Source organism: Rhodofomes roseus (assembly GCF_022264815.1).
Source record: "Rhodofomes roseus strain CIRM-BRFM 1785 chromosome Unknown C8Q71scaffold_12, whole genome shotgun sequence".
NCBI classification, from domain to species: Eukaryota; Fungi; Basidiomycota; class Agaricomycetes; order Polyporales; family Fomitopsidaceae; genus Rhodofomes; species Rhodofomes roseus.
Genome location: NW_025952968.1, coordinates 205,134 through 221,595, shown reverse-complemented (window position 1 = coordinate 221,595; position 16,462 = coordinate 205,134). Strand labels below are relative to the sequence as shown.

General features: G+C 57.1%; 8 protein-coding genes across 8 annotated transcripts; 4 read left to right on the top strand and 4 right to left on the bottom strand.

The window, feature by feature from the left end:
• Positions 1–498: 498 nt before the first annotated feature.
• On the top strand, positions 499–1,883 carry C8Q71DRAFT_724252 (uncharacterized protein; the record flags this gene model as incomplete). The annotated part of the gene is made up of 3 exons (XM_047921628.1): positions 499–661; positions 860–1,407; positions 1,470–1,883. 3 exons carry the CDS (start codon positions 499–501, stop codon positions 1,881–1,883), a joined length of 1,125 nt encoding a protein of 374 aa, XP_047777982.1.
• A 1,829-nt stretch (positions 1,884–3,712) lies between these two features.
• Positions 3,713–7,257, bottom strand: C8Q71DRAFT_724251 (uncharacterized protein; the record flags this gene model as incomplete). The annotated part of the gene is made up of 7 exons (XM_047921627.1): positions 3,713–4,181; positions 4,534–5,894; positions 5,952–6,551; positions 6,605–6,781; positions 6,834–6,982; positions 7,041–7,092; positions 7,210–7,257. The coding sequence occupies 7 exons, from the start codon at positions 7,255–7,257 to the stop codon at positions 3,713–3,715; spliced, it is 2,856 nt and encodes a 951-aa protein (XP_047777981.1).
• Positions 7,258–7,433: 176 nt separating this feature from the next.
• Positions 7,434–8,630, bottom strand: C8Q71DRAFT_762745 (uncharacterized protein). Its single transcript, XM_047923942.1, has 3 exons — positions 8,610–8,630; positions 7,936–8,532; positions 7,434–7,876 (listed from the first exon to the last, which is right to left on the bottom strand). Exons 2-3 carry the CDS (start codon positions 8,292–8,294, stop codon positions 7,696–7,698), a joined length of 540 nt encoding a protein of 179 aa, XP_047777980.1. The 5' UTR covers positions 8,295–8,532; positions 8,610–8,630; the 3' UTR covers positions 7,434–7,695.
• A 2-nt stretch (positions 8,631–8,632) lies between these two features.
• Positions 8,633–9,845, bottom strand: C8Q71DRAFT_858463 (uncharacterized protein; the record flags this gene model as incomplete). The annotated part of the gene is made up of 4 exons (XM_047927524.1): positions 8,633–8,845; positions 8,896–9,311; positions 9,364–9,486; positions 9,542–9,845. The coding sequence occupies 4 exons, from the start codon at positions 9,843–9,845 to the stop codon at positions 8,633–8,635; spliced, it is 1,056 nt and encodes a 351-aa protein (XP_047777979.1).
• Positions 9,846–9,915: 70 nt separating this feature from the next.
• C8Q71DRAFT_811037 (insert subdomain of RNA polymerase alpha subunit) lies at positions 9,916–11,568 on the top strand. Its single transcript, XM_047926054.1, has 6 exons — positions 9,916–10,123; positions 10,184–10,291; positions 10,347–10,682; positions 10,740–10,839; positions 10,899–11,138; positions 11,225–11,568. The coding sequence occupies exons 1-6, from the start codon at positions 9,953–9,955 to the stop codon at positions 11,395–11,397; spliced, it is 1,128 nt and encodes a 375-aa protein (XP_047777978.1). The 5' UTR covers positions 9,916–9,952; the 3' UTR covers positions 11,398–11,568.
• A 460-nt stretch (positions 11,569–12,028) lies between these two features.
• C8Q71DRAFT_858461 (alpha/beta-hydrolase) lies at positions 12,029–13,456 on the top strand (the record flags this gene model as incomplete). The annotated part of the gene is made up of 10 exons (XM_047927523.1): positions 12,029–12,043; positions 12,113–12,200; positions 12,257–12,324; positions 12,388–12,481; positions 12,539–12,666; positions 12,731–12,820; positions 12,880–12,924; positions 12,983–13,021; positions 13,074–13,229; positions 13,292–13,456. 10 exons carry the CDS (start codon positions 12,029–12,031, stop codon positions 13,454–13,456), a joined length of 888 nt encoding a protein of 295 aa, XP_047777977.1.
• A 48-nt stretch (positions 13,457–13,504) lies between these two features.
• Positions 13,505–14,616, bottom strand: C8Q71DRAFT_87665 (uncharacterized protein). The gene is made up of 3 exons (XM_047928414.1): positions 14,360–14,616; positions 14,141–14,303; positions 13,505–14,073 (listed from the first exon to the last, which is right to left on the bottom strand). Exons 1-3 carry the CDS (start codon positions 14,469–14,471, stop codon positions 13,554–13,556), a joined length of 795 nt encoding a protein of 264 aa, XP_047777976.1. The 5' UTR covers positions 14,472–14,616; the 3' UTR covers positions 13,505–13,553.
• A 233-nt stretch (positions 14,617–14,849) lies between these two features.
• On the top strand, positions 14,850–16,437 carry C8Q71DRAFT_869273 (dienelactone hydrolase; the record flags this gene model as incomplete). Its single annotated transcript, XM_047928314.1, has 10 exons — positions 14,850–14,967; positions 15,019–15,034; positions 15,086–15,156; positions 15,206–15,265; positions 15,597–15,625; positions 15,686–15,694; positions 15,756–15,893; positions 15,978–15,995; positions 16,085–16,156; positions 16,233–16,437. The coding sequence occupies 10 exons, from the start codon at positions 14,850–14,852 to the stop codon at positions 16,407–16,409; spliced, it is 708 nt and encodes a 235-aa protein (XP_047777975.1). The 3' UTR covers positions 16,410–16,437.
• Positions 16,438–16,462: the final 25 nt, after the last annotated feature.

The following is a 16,462-nucleotide window of genomic DNA, read 5'->3' as shown; positions in this document are numbered from 1 at the left end:
GGACATGTAAAGAAGTGGACAAAAAAGCGGACATACAAAGGAGTGGCTGTTCAAAGAAGCGGATGCCATACAAGCAGATTGAAAGAAAGCAGTCACTGAAAAGCGGGTGTACAAAGAAGTGGATTGCCGGACAAGCGGATGTACAGAGAAGCTCAGACAAGTCAGCCAATGACCATTGGCAGAACTGGCATCTGTTGACCCAAGACCAGCCTCAGTAGGCACACCAGCCGAGGTCAGCTTGCCCATGGTCATTGGCGAAGCCAATGCTCCGCCCACCCATCGTTTGGCAGCTGTTATGGGTGCCCCAACTGACATTGATTCGCCCATGGTCATTGGCGAAGCCAACGGTCTGCTGGCCCATGGTCATTGGCGAAGCCAACGGTCCGCTGGCCCATGGCCAATGCCACCCGACAATAAAAGACACTCGCTCTTAAAGGCACTCGCTCTTAAAGGCACTCGCTCTTAAAGGCACTCGCTCTTACGTGCCCGGCCGACTACATGGCCATTGGTCAGGCCAACCATCCGACCGCCTATCCCAACAATGCACTGCAAAAAGAAACGGCACCCTGCTACTACCGTTTATCGCCCGGTCATCCGCCCATCACCAACCCAAGGCGCCTATTCGCCCATCCCGTTAATGAAAACGCCCCGCTCGGCCGACGTCAGCTCGCCGAATACATTGGGGTTTTTCACGCATCCGCTACCCTAACAGCATCGGCCATTCCGCTGAATGGGCTCTGTCCTCCACCGCTGTAATACCTGCACACGATACTACGACCAACGGGCTGAGGGCAGAGGAATTAGCGAGTAGTTCCTAGTCTGCACTTGTTGCCACACAGCTAATTCATCCACAATTTAGGCAAATGCTCTGTCGTCGTCATTGACGGGCTTACCATCGGGCACCCGTGCTGCGGTCAACATAATTGCCATGTACCGCTCGTGAATAATCGACACCGGTTCTGCCCTGTACATGACGAAGAACATCGCACCTGCGCCATCGTCGGCTGCAACAGTCGGACTGTACAAGACAGCCTCGTCTGCAGCGATCCTGTTCATCGCGCCATCGAGGAGCGCCATCGAGCCCGCGGCCAGGCTCGCTTCACACTGCGGGAACGGTTGCAACGGGCCCAGCTCCTAGCGGGCAACAGCTCCACAACTGATGCAGCCCTCGATGAAAGCTCTGACATACAACAGGAGGTCGAGGAGTTCGTTGTCGATCCAGCAGGAAAGCTGGTCTCGGAAGATGCAACCCAAGATTGCCCAGAGAAGCCTGACAGTGGAAATCGCAAGCTGCGTGCGCGGTTTGGACGTCGCCGAACCCATAATGAGCAGATCATAGTGGCCCCGTGCGGTGTCATAGTAGCGCGAGCAACATTCTACGGCGCTGAAGCGATGTCTAGTGTCATCGTATGCTCATTGCTCTGCCCTTTTGCCTCGAATACATGCTCATGATATGTTCATTATTCTAGGAAATGATCAAGAGGACTTACAAGAATGGGCCTTATCCCGAACACATCTTCTTCGACAGCAACTGCCGCATCGCACCGATGGTCCGCGACGACCCTATCTTCAAGGACATCGGCCTCACCGTTGACGTGTTCCACTTTACCTGCAAGCATAAAGTCACGGACATCTTCTGCCAAACAACCTGCAATCCTTGGGCTTTCCCCGAATTGCGGTCGGCTGAAGGAGGATGGTACTTCAATTCCTCTATCGCTGAGCAGACAAACGTATGGCTTGGGGGATTCCACGCGATTGTGCGAGAGATGCTCGTTGATCGCTACAACTTCTTTCTGGACGAGATGGTGATGCGGCGCAACCGTAACACCGTCCAAAAGCTTGAGAAGGCAGGGAAATCACCGGGAGCATGGACGCCAATGTAGATAGTATTCGTGTTGAGCCCTAATAATGGAGTCTTTGAGTGCCTCGACAATCACACAGCTCAGCCACATTGACCGTCGCGCCAATTTGTGAGCGCGCGCAGCCAGCTTCTCTCACCGCCACCACCATCACCGCCTCCCAGACCTCCTATGTGTGCCACGAAACAGACCACCGCTGAGGATGCTCGCTTGGCTTAGCCGGCCAACACTCCCGCGGTTCGATCCATTCGATGCTGTCTCGCCAGGCCTCTACTGCCCGCCGCCAACTCCAGTCAACTTAAACATGCTTCTCCACGACTTCCACGACTTTGCGCTGGGTTGCCAGATACCGCATAGCACGCTTGTTCCGCGGCAGTGCATTAACGCCGCGCGCGCGGCGTCCTCTATGAGGTACTGGTCCCTCCTTACGACTTCCTCGGAAGTAGCAGGCCGTCGACTCGAGACGCTCGCTCACACGGGCTGCACGTCAACTACGAACCGCCCGGAGCCAGATTTGAAGGAGGGCGAGGACGAGGAGGACGAGGAAGAAGGAGGCTGAAGGGAATTCGTCAGGTGCGTCCGGTTTTCTGCGGCCACGTATTCATCTCACCCAGCAGCAGACAAAGTAGATGACCCGTACGACCACGGCGCATACCGTGCCTGTCGCTCGTGCCCTCGGCCCGCGCGGGCGAAGCTTCACGAGCAACGGCCAAGATTCCCAGTCTACTTCTGACCAGCCGCCAGCCTTCCAGGTCGCTTGGTGCCGCGATGTCCTCTCCCTCGTCTCCCGCGCGCAGCAACTCACCAACCTCGATTACGCCGCGGCAGGGGGCGATCTGCCACAGGGGCCGCGCGTTCCTCCGCCCTCGCGCGTCTCCTCTCGTCGTCCGACGCGCTCTCGCACGCGTGCTCGAGCTCCCCACACTCTCCTATCGCTCAACACCGCGCCGTCCCTGCCGAAGGTCTCCCCTGTCCGTCGCGTCGCCCACCGACTCCATCGGCTCTCTCAGCATGTCTTCCGACGACGTTCCTCCGCCCTCGCGCGTCTCCTCTCGTCGTCCGACGTTCAGCACGACTCGCCAGTCCCAGTGCGCCCCAGCAGCAGCAAGGCGAGCCGCCCTCGACGAACGGCGGGCCCGCGCGTCGCACTCGGACGACTTGCTCTTCGGTTTAGATCGCCACTACTAGTATCAGCCTGTCCGTACGATGTCACGGTTGCCTTGGCCCCTCACGGAGGCCGGGTGATGAGCTGCTCGTACCGGATAGGTTGCTCTGCTGGCAGTTACGATCCCGTTCATCCCTCCACAATCACCTTCAACGAGACAAGCCGATCCGCTCTCGTCCCCGATGCCACACTACAGCGCCGTCCCATGGTTGAAGTCATCTACGGAAGGCAGACTTCCTAGCAGACGGCACCTTACTTGGCTGCGCTGGGACACCGCGACCAATACGAACTCGCCACGAGCCTCTGACTGGCAGATGTGGGCGAGGCTCTCCTCTCCAGATGACGCACCGGTGGCTACTCTATACTCTATGGCACGCGTTCTACGGGCACTCTACATGATGGGACGGTCACGCACACCACGTCTGTGTGCTGCGCGGCCGGCGCTGGAGCGAGTGGGACGCGGATAAGGAGGCACTCGGTGAGTCGCGCTCGCTGCGTGCAGGGTTTTACTGATCTGTCGTGCCTATAGCGTCGTTCCCCCTGGCGTCCACCCACCGCGCTCGTCTGCTGACCATCGCGTCCCCGGTACGCGCTAGCCCACCACATTGCGTCGCGCACATGTCGCGTCGCGCACTGCACGCGAGCCGTTAGCGCCTGTACACGTCCTTCGTACATGCCCACAACACTCCTAATCTCTCTCGGCCCGCTCCTCCATCTTCTTCGCCTCTTCCTTCGCATGCGCGCCCATCTCCTGGTGATGTCCCATCGCGAACCCGTGGTGACCCTTCTCCATGACGCCGACCATCCCGCTCCCTTCGTACGACTCTGCGGCGTGGAAGCCTGAGAACCCGCCAAAAGGCGTAGCAGGGCTCAGCGTCGCCGGTGTGCGCGGCGAGAACGTCAAACCCGGAGATGCCAGCTGCTCGCCATCATCGACGTCAGCGCCGTGACCGTGCCCGTGGTCTTGCGCACTACCGTGCCCCTGGGTGGTCGTCGAGCTGATGCCGCGCGGAAGGGTCTGGCTCAGGCACTGGATGTTATGCATGGACGGCTTCCTCGTGAACGCGTTGGTGGCGTTCTTGCCAGCGACAGAGAACATGTTATTGCTCGCCGTCGGGCCGATAGCATGGCTCCTGTCAACACCCGTCGAGATAGACCTGCCGTTCCCGTCGAAAGCGGGCGACGATGTTCATGGCGATGCTCCCGCGGCCGTCGTGCTTCCCAATGCGATTGATGCAAGGGTGATTTTGTACAATCTACAGATCTAGTATGTACACGAGTAATGAGACACAGCAAGGAGATATACAACAGAGGTACACAACGAGAACTTGAAGAGGCTACATGACGGGAGGAAGCTACATGACGGGAATAAGGAGGTAGTACTACATGACGAGAAGGAAAAGGAGGTACACAACGAGGATATAGTACACAACGACGAGGAACATACAAAGCGTCTAGTCGTCCGAGAGCTCGTCCGAGAGCTCGTCCACTTCTGGTGAAGTTTCATACTCAAAACCAGCAGGGATGCGTAGAGGGGCAGCGCGCCGAGAGGCCCTCTCCCGCTTGCGTGCAGCCTTCACCTCAGCATTCGGTGCGCGAACTGCGTTCATGAAGGTCGACCACAGCCCTAGACCCGTCCTGCCGGCCTTGAGAAGCTTGTTCTTCACATCCGGGGGCGCGTTGTTCCAGCGCTTCCGATGTTCGTAGTAGGTGCCATGAGCATACTTGATCTTGAAGTGGGCCTCGAAAGCCCCTGCCACCGTGTTTGTCCGGGTTGCGACTGCTGCATCGATCGCCTCGAACCCATCGACGATGTCCGTAGCATAGTAGTCACGAGGCCACTGCTGGATTGATGGCGTTAGCCAGCGTATAGGCTCCCCAGATTTTCGCCGTGCGATGTCAAGTGGCCGCTCTTTCCGAGGCTTCGAGCCACCAGAGCTTGACTCGTCATTTGCTGAAGATTCACCAGGTCGTCCAGCCGAGAGAGGCTCGTCGTCATCTGAGTCAGAGATAGACAGAACTGAGTGCGAGCGTCGTCGTGATTCTCGGGCTTTGCCCTTGCTCTTTGATGTCGTCGTCGAGCCGAGGGAGTTGCCAGAGGCACCCAGAAGAGTTGAACCTGCAGTGGCAGTCATGTCGTCATCAGAGAACTCGATAGCAATGGGGTCCCAAGGAGAGCCAGATGCAGAGCCAGACGCGGCAGTCGCTGAATCAGACGAGTGCTCTACAGTCAGATCAATAGCATCAGCGACCTCTTGCTTGATGAGAGGCCGTCGCTTCCTCTGGGTAGGGACAGGCCGGTCAGAGTGCTGGCGTTTGTGGGATTGAGTCTGCGAGTCCGTGGTAGCTGGCAAGGCTCCTGTGTCCGAGTCGTGAGACAAGACCGACTGAGATCGTGAAGGTGCGTGTCGCGGCCGGAGCAGTGGGTTAGCATAGATGATTGGTCCTGTGTCCGAGTTGTGAGACAAGACCGACTGAGATCGTGAAGGCGCATGTCGCTGCCGGAGCGGTGGGTTAGCCTTGATGATTGCAGCATGTGATTGCTCGCGGATGCTCGCACGCTCGTATGCAATATTCTTGTGCAGATGAGGCTCCTTCGTGCGGGTCGCCGCACTCAGAAGCTCGGCGAATTGAGGTGGGTCAGCGACATCAAGGGCCTTGACGAAGACCTTCTCCTCTTCATCGACAGCGAACACCTGGTCTTGCTTGACGACAGACCACACGCCAAGCGACTTCTGGTACATCTTCACTCGGCACAGCTTCTCGTCGTCCTCGTTCTTGAACCCAAGGTCGCAGAGTACCGTGTGCGTGAGCTTGAGGTGTGGCCAGACGAGCTCTTCTTGCAAGATGAACACCTCCACGTCCGCGTTCTGTTCGCATGAGAACAAATCAACAATATGTCAGCGCTTAGAATGATCGTCCCATACCTGAACCCAAGCAAACACAGTTATGTACTGGCGCGCCAAGCGCCGAGCCTCCAGGCGTTGAGCGTCCTGCTCGCGTCGCTGCTGCAGGGCTTGTTGCTCGCGTAGGTAGGTTTCGGTGACCATAGGGAGCATCTGCGACGCATGGCGGGGCTCTGCATTGTCACCTCCCACCACCGTAGGTAAGGAGGCTTGCAGAGGCTGGGAGGGGCGTGGCCTGGAACTCATCGCCGGCTGAGTAGCTGTCAATGCTGTGCGGACCTCGTCGGCGATGACTGGTGCTGAGCGTGAGGTTGGCAGCAAGGACCCAGAGGATCCTGGCATCGCTGGGGAAATGGTAACAGCCAAGGCACCAGGACTGCCAGCAGATGGTGAGTCTGCGTTAGGCATGTAGGCCTCGATCGGCTTTGCGCCAGCGTGATCAGGAGCCACACAACCGCCGCTCGCACAACAATGCTTGCGACACATGCGGCGGCGGCAGTCCTTGCGAATGCGTCTGGACGTGCACTGCTTTGCACCAGAAGTGTGCGAGCAGTGCTGCTGTGGATTGGCCGAACCGGCAGGCTGCGAGGACGACTGTGTCGATGCAGACTGTACTGACACCTATAATTGCGATTAATTTGTTGCAGTGATAAGAGATGGGACAGATCACGCACCGTGCTTGTGGGATTCGGTCTGACACTACTCGGCTCACCCGCAGAACGTGCATCCATGATCGTACTCTCTGTCCCGCTTGATCCGGCGCGGGAGTGGGGAGTCGGATGGATGCGGCTTGTTACCCAGCGGAAGAAGTTGCACGGCGATGGCTTGGATTGGCTCGCTGGCTCACGGCACTGTTGAGGATAAGCACGGATGCGAACACTCAGCAGATAACGGCCAGCTTACCGACACGTAGGATCGCCCACGGTTCCCCTTCTCATTGCTCCTCGTCAACCGGATCTCAAGTGAGCAACCACAGGTGCTGCATGCCCAATCTACCGTTCTTGGCGCGGTGTAGAGCTCGGCGGCCTGCTCCGGAGTGGGTTCCATTGATCCTAGAGAGTACGCGAAGAGGATGGGCGGTACAATTGAACCGTGACTGTCCTTGCTTACCGCACTGGGACGTGTCACGTGTGTGTGACGCGGGCGCCCTGCGCGTGACAGCCTGTGACGGCATGCACACGGTGTTGTACTGGACACATACACTCTCCTACACTGATCAAATTATTTTTAGGCACTCTGTAGGTCGTTTATGGTCTCTATACTTCAACATATAACGTACAGATGTCGAGCTTTGCCACGAAACAGCGGGCAAGAGTGCACTTGCCATATTGGGCAGGCGCGGACTACGGCCGGCGGCTATTTCCGTAGGGGCGTACTTTCCAATTTCCCGACCTTCTGCGTGGATCGGACTTTCTGAACTCGTTCATGCGCACACACGCTCACGTGACCGTGTCGGTTGGTTGCTAGTTCTAAGTTGGCCCCGGCAAACTCATTGACACACTATGACTATCTCGGCACGAGGGACATTGAGGTCTTATGAATACGCTTCTGTCAAGGGTTCCCACTCTCTTTGAAATCACCCCAGATGCGCTGTTTGCTCCGATTGAAACATGAACATACTGCACCTGCCAGTGGCGCGTCAACCTCTCTGCACGACTTGACGAAGTCAGAGAGTCTGTCTGATTGATATCGTATACCAAAGTTAAGTATGTCCGCGAGAGTTCATCATAACTGCTGCTCTCCGTATGATAGGCTCCCGCATCCACTACACGCCTGAACACACGTCAACTTGAACCGGACTCTGTGCATCGTGCATGGGCACCAGGATCGTTTCTTCGGTATCATGTTCTTGTACGTGATTATAGCCTGCGATATCTGCATCTGAGGCTCGATGAGAGATGGCAGGACCTAGTGGCCCCAGTGAAGGCTCAAGTGCGCTCCTAGTACTGCAGTCAAGATCGGTCAGCCAACCGTGAGTGGTCGAAGAGGCACTAGAGCTGCTCACCTTTCGTCCAGGTATACGAAACTCGGATCTCGAGTGGTTGTGCTATCGCTCAGAGGAGGCCATGACGCTGCCATCGTACGGCTATCGGGGTCCATCGGTGGCATCGCTCGCATTGGTCCGCACCGTGGCCGCAGCGGAGGGTACGGCCTGTAGAGATGCGGCTTGTCCGACCACATGGCATGCCTTGGTACATGCGCGGGTTCGGGAGAGAAAGGCCTCACGATGTCGATGACTGGCGCCACATCCTGAGGTGGGAGTCTTGAATTGGGATGGTGTGGCACGGGGCATACGAAACAAGCCTCTGCGAACCGCAGGACACAGGAGATGCACGGAAAATGGTGGCGATGAGACACGGTCATGTTGTTGTTGCGGCGTTGAGGTCGACTGTACGATTGGTGTTGTCTTCCTTTTATGTAGTCGTGTTATGGGTGTAGCCAGGAGAAGGCCAAATCGGCGCTTAGGCCCGAGCCTTTTGTGTACGGTGTCTTGTGAGGAAACAGCTCTAGCCTTGGCTGTTGCTAACTCGGGCCTGCATAACCCACGCATATACGTACGCATGAAGGTGCATGGATTAATAGCAACAGGATCGTCATTGACCTGCCTCGCTTGGATTAGGCAATTTCGCGTGCGGGGCCAAAACTTCTGCGAGGACGAACAACTGATACAGTACTTACACACATGCTTCATTATACACTTATTATATGTCCAAATCCTCGTCTGGGTCGTCATCGTCCAGATCGTCTGCTGAATCTGGATCATAAAGGATCGCAGCGGGTAGCGGCACGGTTGTTTGTTCGGTCGGCTTCCCTTCATGAGCGTATGGCAACGGGACTTGCGCACGAGATCTCTGCTGCTCGTCCGTGAGGTTGAGATTGAAGGAGAGGTTCTGCGTAGGATCCGGTGCCGCTTGCTATGACATCTGTGAGCAGATCGTCCAAACGCCTGCAACGTGAAGCATACCTCCTCAGCGATCCGTCTCACGAACAACGCCTTGAGTGCGCCCAAAGCGCTCAACTCGCACGGTGCACCTGCAGACCAACCCTCCAGTGCCCTCTCGACGCCCCTCCGACGTCCGCTCCCATCGGCGCCGCGGGTGAGCAACTCCGTCACGAACTCACTGCCGCCGCTGCCCTCGCCGTCCGAACCGAAGACAAGCTTCTCGCTCTCGTAATGTCGCTCTGCGATAGGGTTGAATACGCGCCAAAACTTTTCCGGGGGCGATAGTGGCGGGGGCGGGGTGAGGTACGCGGTTGCGAGATGCGAGATGAGGGCGGTTGGGTGGGCGATGATGTGTGTGAAACTCGAGCAGAAACGAGTTTGCGTGAGTATTGATGTTAGAGGGGAGGGTGTGTTGAGGTGTATCACTAAGCGAGAGCCTGGATCGTATTCTCAGTTACTGGGGTTGTATGGCTTATGTGCAGAACGTACCTTTGCGAGACTTCACCACGGAGAGTAAGGAAGCGAGGAGCTGCTCTGTCTTCGACAGGGATCCAATATCAGAGAGAAGTATATCGCCAGAATCGACTACGATAGTCATTGGACCTTGTGGTGCTGAACGTCTCGTTGAGCTAACCACGACGCCAACCGTAGGTAGGGCTGTACTCACCATCCTGCACGGTTCCAAGCATCTGCGACTTGACATCAAAATCTTTTTCGGAGTAGCCTGGGACTTGCGAGGTCCAGTCAAAGATTTGCAGGCGTTCATGGCTCAACTGGTTCTGCTCGACGAGAGCAGAGGGCGGGTAAAGCAGAGAGAACAGCAGGGTACACCCATCGGCCTTGCTCGTCGCTTCGCGTACAGCGAAACGTAGCACATCGACACAAGACTGCGCTGTCGAGCTCTGCAGCAGGACGAACGGCTGAGTGCGCGCCGCGGCGGGGGCGAGGGAGGACGAGAGGAAAGAGGGCATGGGTGTGGCGGACTGCCCGGCGCGGTGCGATCGACTCTCCGATCTGAGATCCACTGACGCTTCTTCCTTACAGACATTTCGCGCTCGAGCGCCCAATCCCGCGAAAAATGGCTTCCTCTTCCGCCGCCGCCTCCTCGTCCACGCTACCCCCGTCTGTCTTCAACCCGAGGCGGCATGTCGGAGTGCATGCGGAACGCGTGTCAGACGTGTCGAGCACGGATTATCCCGGCCACTATCCCGGCGAGGACCATAGTTGGAACTTGGCGAAGTTCAAGGAGGTGAGTGGGGTTGCTGGGGCGAGTTCCGGGTATATGCTGATGGTGTGGACGGTGTGATAGGACTTTAAGATTGAGGTGAAGAGGCTGTCTCAGCGGTCTGTAGAGTTTGACCTTGTCGGTGTCGACGCGTCCATGGCAAATGCGTTCCGGAGAATCCTCATCGCAGAGGTGCGCACCGCTGATCGCGCAACACCTCTAGTCAGGTCACTCACTTCCCTCGCAGATTCCTACCTTGGCGATAGAACATGTCTATGTATCCAACAATACCTCCGTCATCCACGACGAGGTCCTCGCACACCGCATCGGTCTTGTCCCACTGAACGTCCCTCCATCTTTGATCAAGTACCGCAGCCCAAATGGCGTTCCAACCGACCAGGACACGATTGTGTTCAAGCTTGAGCTGACATGCGAAGTCGACAAGAATGCACCGAAGGAGAAGGGCGCACCGCGGAAGCTCATACACGAGGAAGTGCTAAGCGGTGACCTTCTGTGGATCCCTCAGGGTGAGCAGCAGTCGGTGTTCACCGGTGCTCTTCCCATCCCTGCCCCCACAAACAAAGTGAGCGGTGAATCGTCGCGTATCTTAAGTACCTCGAAGGGCTGAGCTATTCAATAGAACATCGTCCTTGCGAAGCTACGACCAGGTCAAGAAATCGACATGGACCTCCACGCAATAAAAGGTCTCGGGAAAGACCACGCAAAATGGAGTCCCGTCGGTATGTTTCTATAGTGCCCCTGCTCAGTCAATCTCAACTTACCCAGCCTGCTTCTATAGCCACCGCATCCTACCGCCTCCATCCCCTCATCATCCTCAACCCATCAAAACCCGTCCCTCCACATCTTGCCCATAAATTCGCAAAATGCTTCAGTCCCGGGGTCGTACAGGTCAGCAAGGACGGGGAAATCTCAATTGACGAGCGGAATCTGCGGAAGGAGAGCATGTCGCGCGAGGTGCTCCGGCATAAGGAATTCGAGGGATGCGTGGAACTCAAAAGGGTCAGGGATTGGTTCATCTGTGAGTATGCCCGCCTGCTATACTCCCCCCACCACCACGTTTGTCCTCCATGCCCATGGATAGCTTCTCACAATCTGCTTCTACAGTCACGGTCGAGTCGGAAGGGCCTTACGCGCCGCAAGACCTCTTCCCTGAATCCATCCGCGTCATGCGAGAAAAGATCGCCAACATTCGGCGTGCGGCGGAGGCCCTGCTGGCGGACGCAGATGCCCCTGCCGGCCCGGGACCTGATGGCGATGTCGAGATGGGTGGCGTATGAGGTTGTCGAGTATCGTCGCAGGTCACCGTCGTGCATGTTGGGCTCTGTTGGGCTTGTACTTGTGTTCGAATCATATCGTAGGGTTCATTATGTGTCGCTCTGCCACTGCTCCTGGGCGATTACAGCTCGTGCACTGTTGTATCTGCAAGTTGAGTTGTACGTTCAAAGAGACTGGGAAATGAGAAATATCAAGGAAGGTATCAGTTTTCTGGAGCGAGACGGAAGACAGCCTGAGCGACCCTGTGATGATTGGGGACGATGTATCGTGTAGCGACCTGTAGTACTTACTACTAGTAGCGACCCCGTAGCTGCCTCCAAGTGACCTACTGCCAATTGCAGGACTGCCGATCTCCGGGACGTCCGCTACTGCGCTCATTCTACATACATAACAATCATGTCCGAGAATTCGAACACTGGCCGGCACCTTCAGGCTTCTGGCCAACGGACACCGGCCTTCCCTCGAGCCTACAAAGGCCAGCGCGGGTAATTCTGGCATGGCGAGGTCTGGTGACTAGCTTGACTCAGCCTCCGTGAGACGGTATGCGCGGTGAACCGGGGATAAGAGGTCGAGGCCTTGGATGTCAGTATGGACATTCTAGTGCCCCGTTGAGAGCGAACACGGTTGGAAGGCATGACGGACATGGAGGTACGCAGTGACAGCCTGAATCGTCTCAGGAACCCGGGATCATGCATATGAACTTCTGCCACCTCGCAGCACCCGTTCCCTGTTCACCATTCCATCGCGGCACTACCGCCTGACTCCAGAATCAGGCAGATATACCCCGACGATCTCTTCCCCAATGGTGCTCCATACACGTCCTCAACAGCGCCGACCTATACACTAACGGCCATTTCACAGGCGGATATGTCCAGCTGCCGTATGGCCGTACGCGGTATTGGCTGCTTGGTCCTGAAGACGGCGTGAAAGTATGCATCCTTCTTCCGAATCATTCTCCGTAGGAGGGAGGGCACGCTGACTTCCTCGGGTAGGTTGTCCTGATTCACGGACTCTCGACTCCGGGCGTAACCTGGACGCGTTACGGCCCTTACCTCGCCGAGCGCGGCTTCAGGGTCCTAGTCTATGGTGCGTATGCTCTATACCATCATCGCATAACGGGGGGCCGAAGCCACATCCATGCAGACCTCTACGGCAAAGGCTACAGCGACGCGCCGAAGACGGCGTACATTGCCAACATCTTTGTGACGCAGCTTGCGCTCCTCCTGCAGTATCTGAAGTGGGAGCACGCCCACATCGCTGGATTCTCGATGGTGCGCGTAGATGAGACTGGCTATGATGTTGCATGCGCTCATAGGGAGGCCACCGAACTCGTAGGGAGGCGGCATCACCGCGGCCTTCGCCGCGACGCTGCCGCACCTTGTGTCGGGCAAGATCGTGCTCATGGCTTCTGCAGGAGTACACGAGGTTCGTGCGCACTATCTGCTTGGGCGCTGTTACAGCTGGATCAAATGCTCTCACTATAGCAAGGAGACCCACCCCCGGAACCGCCCAAGGGGCCGGATGGGAAGGTATATATTGCTACAGTTCCTGACCGCCTACGAGTGTATTAACCGGGCGTTCACTTAGCCTTCCCCAGTCAGTAGCCCTATTCCCCAGTACCAGGAGGTTCGTGGTTGCCCACCACACCACATCATCTGTCCCTCACCCGATTCTACAGCTTATCAAGCTCCAACATGAACTACTCCCCGGCTATGCAGAAGGTGTATACTCTTGTCTGCACGGCGGTCCCATCCACGGGCTCCTCTGGGCCTTCGACAAGATCGCGCACACCGACGCAGCGAATGGGAAACAGATGGAGGTGCTCATCGTCCATGTACGCCTTTACTCTGCTACGTGTCTCCACGGTTGGTGATGATCTTCATGTCGGTTTCCCAGGGCACGCTCGACCCGCTGGTCGCATATGCAGACGCGCTGGTCATCCATAGGCGGATCCCACACGCACAATTGGTCACAATTGAGGGTGCGGGACATGACTTCCCGATCCACGAGAAGTACTGGGAGGCGGGTGTCAAGAGCATCGCGGCCTTTCTCAGTACGTGAATGCAGATATAGCACAGGAGTATTATGTATGTACGATATGCAGAGCGTGGAAGATTTGAATTACACGAAATTAGATTCGAGGAGAAAGTACAATACTTCATGTCACCGGCCTCCACTTGCTCCTGTTGAGCGTGCGCAGGCTGTTCTGCCACCCCAGCATCCCAACCTTGTCCATCTTCCACTCCAGCTCAAAGCCCGCCTTCTTCAGCGCATCGCTCACATACTTCCTCAGCGGGCTATCATGACACTTGACCTCCTGTACTGCCGGGTCGCTCTCAAACGCGTGCTTCAGCACGAACTGGAGGAGGTCGTGCTGCGCGCCGGCGGGGCGATACGCCTCGTCGACGTAGAAGTGGCGGATGACGGCGGTGTAGCTCGTGCCGCTAGGGAACTCGACCTTCTTGCCGCGCTTGGCGAGCGACTGCGTGGCGGAGACGGGCGCGGTGGAAGTGGAATCGAGCGAGGCGTCGAGCGCAATGAGCCCGACGAACTTGTCGCCGAACTCGAGGATCCACACGCCTGAGGAGGGCGAGCGCGAGTACCAGGCGGTGACGCTGACGAGGTCGGGCCGGTGCAGGACTTGTTGCATCGCTTCTTCGATGGGTTGACGGTTAAACCTGGGGACGGCACGCGACGGGGCTGTTCAGCGTCGGTTGGTCGTGCGAGGGGAGTAGACAGACGCACCAATCACACAGGAACATTATCGGTACTGCCATGCATGCAAAGCCGGGCAGGGGCAGAAAGTATCCGAGGAAGCCATAGTCTGGGTGAGGCCACCATTGCATGTATTGGATGAATATGCACGACAAGCCTCCCCAGATGGCCAGGGTAATGGGGTGCATGTACACTGAATAACGGGAGGGTCACTGCACCGTTCGAGACGTTGACTTCTGTGAAGCGCACCTTTCATGTTGGCGACAGCGAGGGGCTCCATAGCTGCCTTGCCCACGATGAACCGGACATCTTTGTCGTCAGAGGGCTGGAAGGGTCGGATCCTGGCGGCGGGGGTGGCCATGTCTGGAGATGCTGAAAGACGGTGAGCTCGCCGGTCACAGAGAGAGAGGGCAAGGGCTGCTCAGAGACGAAATATATTTTGGCAGGAGGGCGGAGGAGAAGTGGTCGTTCCTGGCACGTTCGCTTGCCTCCAAACAGGCGCCCGGGTGAGGACCCACGTTGCGAGATTTAGATCTGCGCGATCGAGCGCGGCTCCACTAGACTGGCCTCCACTGGCCTCCATCGTCCTGGCCCGCGGCCTCCGTCCATTGCAACCGCTGCGTTCCCAGGGACATTCAATTGGGTTCACAGGGACGTTTAAATTGAGCTGCCCCAACGCTGCCCAGTCTACTGACGGTCAATCTTCCAAGAGCAAGAGTTCATTCGACGCGCTGCTACCATGCTCATCAAGACTAGCTATCACGACGTCCCGTCCAAGCTCGACCCCAACGGCAACAAGATCAGGATCTTCGTAATCTCCCCGAACCTCCCTAGCTATCCCCATGCCAAGTTCCCAGGTAGTCTGCACTCGAGCTCGCCGCATACTGCTATCTGACGAAGAGAACGAGGTGTCGTTGTTTTCAGGTCTGTCTCCTACTGTCCTACCGCTGTTCGTATCTCACTGATTCCTCCCAGCGAGATCTACCAGGTCACTGGTCCGGTCGAGCGGTTCGCGGGACAGATCGCCAGCCAAGGATATGTAGTAGGTAAGGACATGCTCCTTCAGACATGAGCTAGCTTGACTCAAGGTTGTAGCGTGCCCATCGTCATTCCACGAGTTTGACGGCCCCGAGCCCATTCCATACGACACAGAAGGTACGCAATGCACCTCCGCTTTATCTCTGATCTCAACAACAATCACATACGTAGGTACCGACAGAGGGAACAGATACAAGGCACGCTGATTCCGCTCTCCGATGTCTGAGCATCCCGTGAACCCGATAATAGATCGAGAAAGAGGTCGCCGCATACGACGAGGCGTGTTGAGCTAGTCCTAACATTCTCTTCGGGTGTTCCTGATCAGCGGCTAGGATGCAACCCTCTCAGTCGATCTCCTGTGCTCCCTCAAGAGCTGCAATGGTCGGATCGCTGGTCAGTCGTGCGGCACTACGTCCTTATGTGATCGATACTCACACGGCCCGCAAAGCTACGGGCATGTGTCTCGGCGGGCACCTCGTAAGCAGATAGCCTCTAACTTAAAACTATTCTCAGCCACTTTCCGCCCCATTCCCACAGGCCTTCCGAGTATGTGCAGTAGTTTATATTTCGATGTCCCATCGCCGACTGAGATTCATTTGACGCACAGGCAGCTTTCGACCCCCGCATCCTCTCCTCCGTCTGCTGGTTCGCGACCGACGTTCACAGCGCGACCCTCGGCAAGGGCAAGAACGACGACTCCCTCGTCCGCGTCCGCAACGGCGACCTGACCGGCAAGGAGCTCGTCGTACGTACCCCATTTCCTATCGCCCCTCAGACCCCTACCGGTCAAGTTCATCTGCACCAGTACTAACGAATACCCATGGCACAGATGGTCTTCGGTAAACAGGTGCGTGTATACGCGCTGGCCCGTCGCCACAGAGATATCCGCGCAGTCTGACGTTCTGAATTCCTCTTCCTTCCTCTGCGAACGTGCAGGACACCCACGTCCCCCGAGCTGGCCGCGACTTCATCCGCAAGACGCTCGAAGACGCCAATGTCACCGTCTCCGTACGTCCCCCTCCCCCTTTGCCTCGGTTACTGTTCACCGTTGATCGCTAACCGCGCTTATTGTCCTCCTACGCAGTTCTTCGAAGTGCAGGCGCAGCACGCCTTCATCCGCGACCAATCATCCAAGGACCGCTGGGACGCCGCACTGACTCGCTCGCTCTTTGGGGTGATGATGGAGGTCTTCGAGCGCACGGTAGCCAGGGACCTTGGCCCCAAGGAAGGCACGAGTGGGGAATTGGAGCACGTCTGCTGAAGAGAATGTAGGATTCTGCGTCCAGGACGCTGGGTGTAAGATATCGCAGCCGT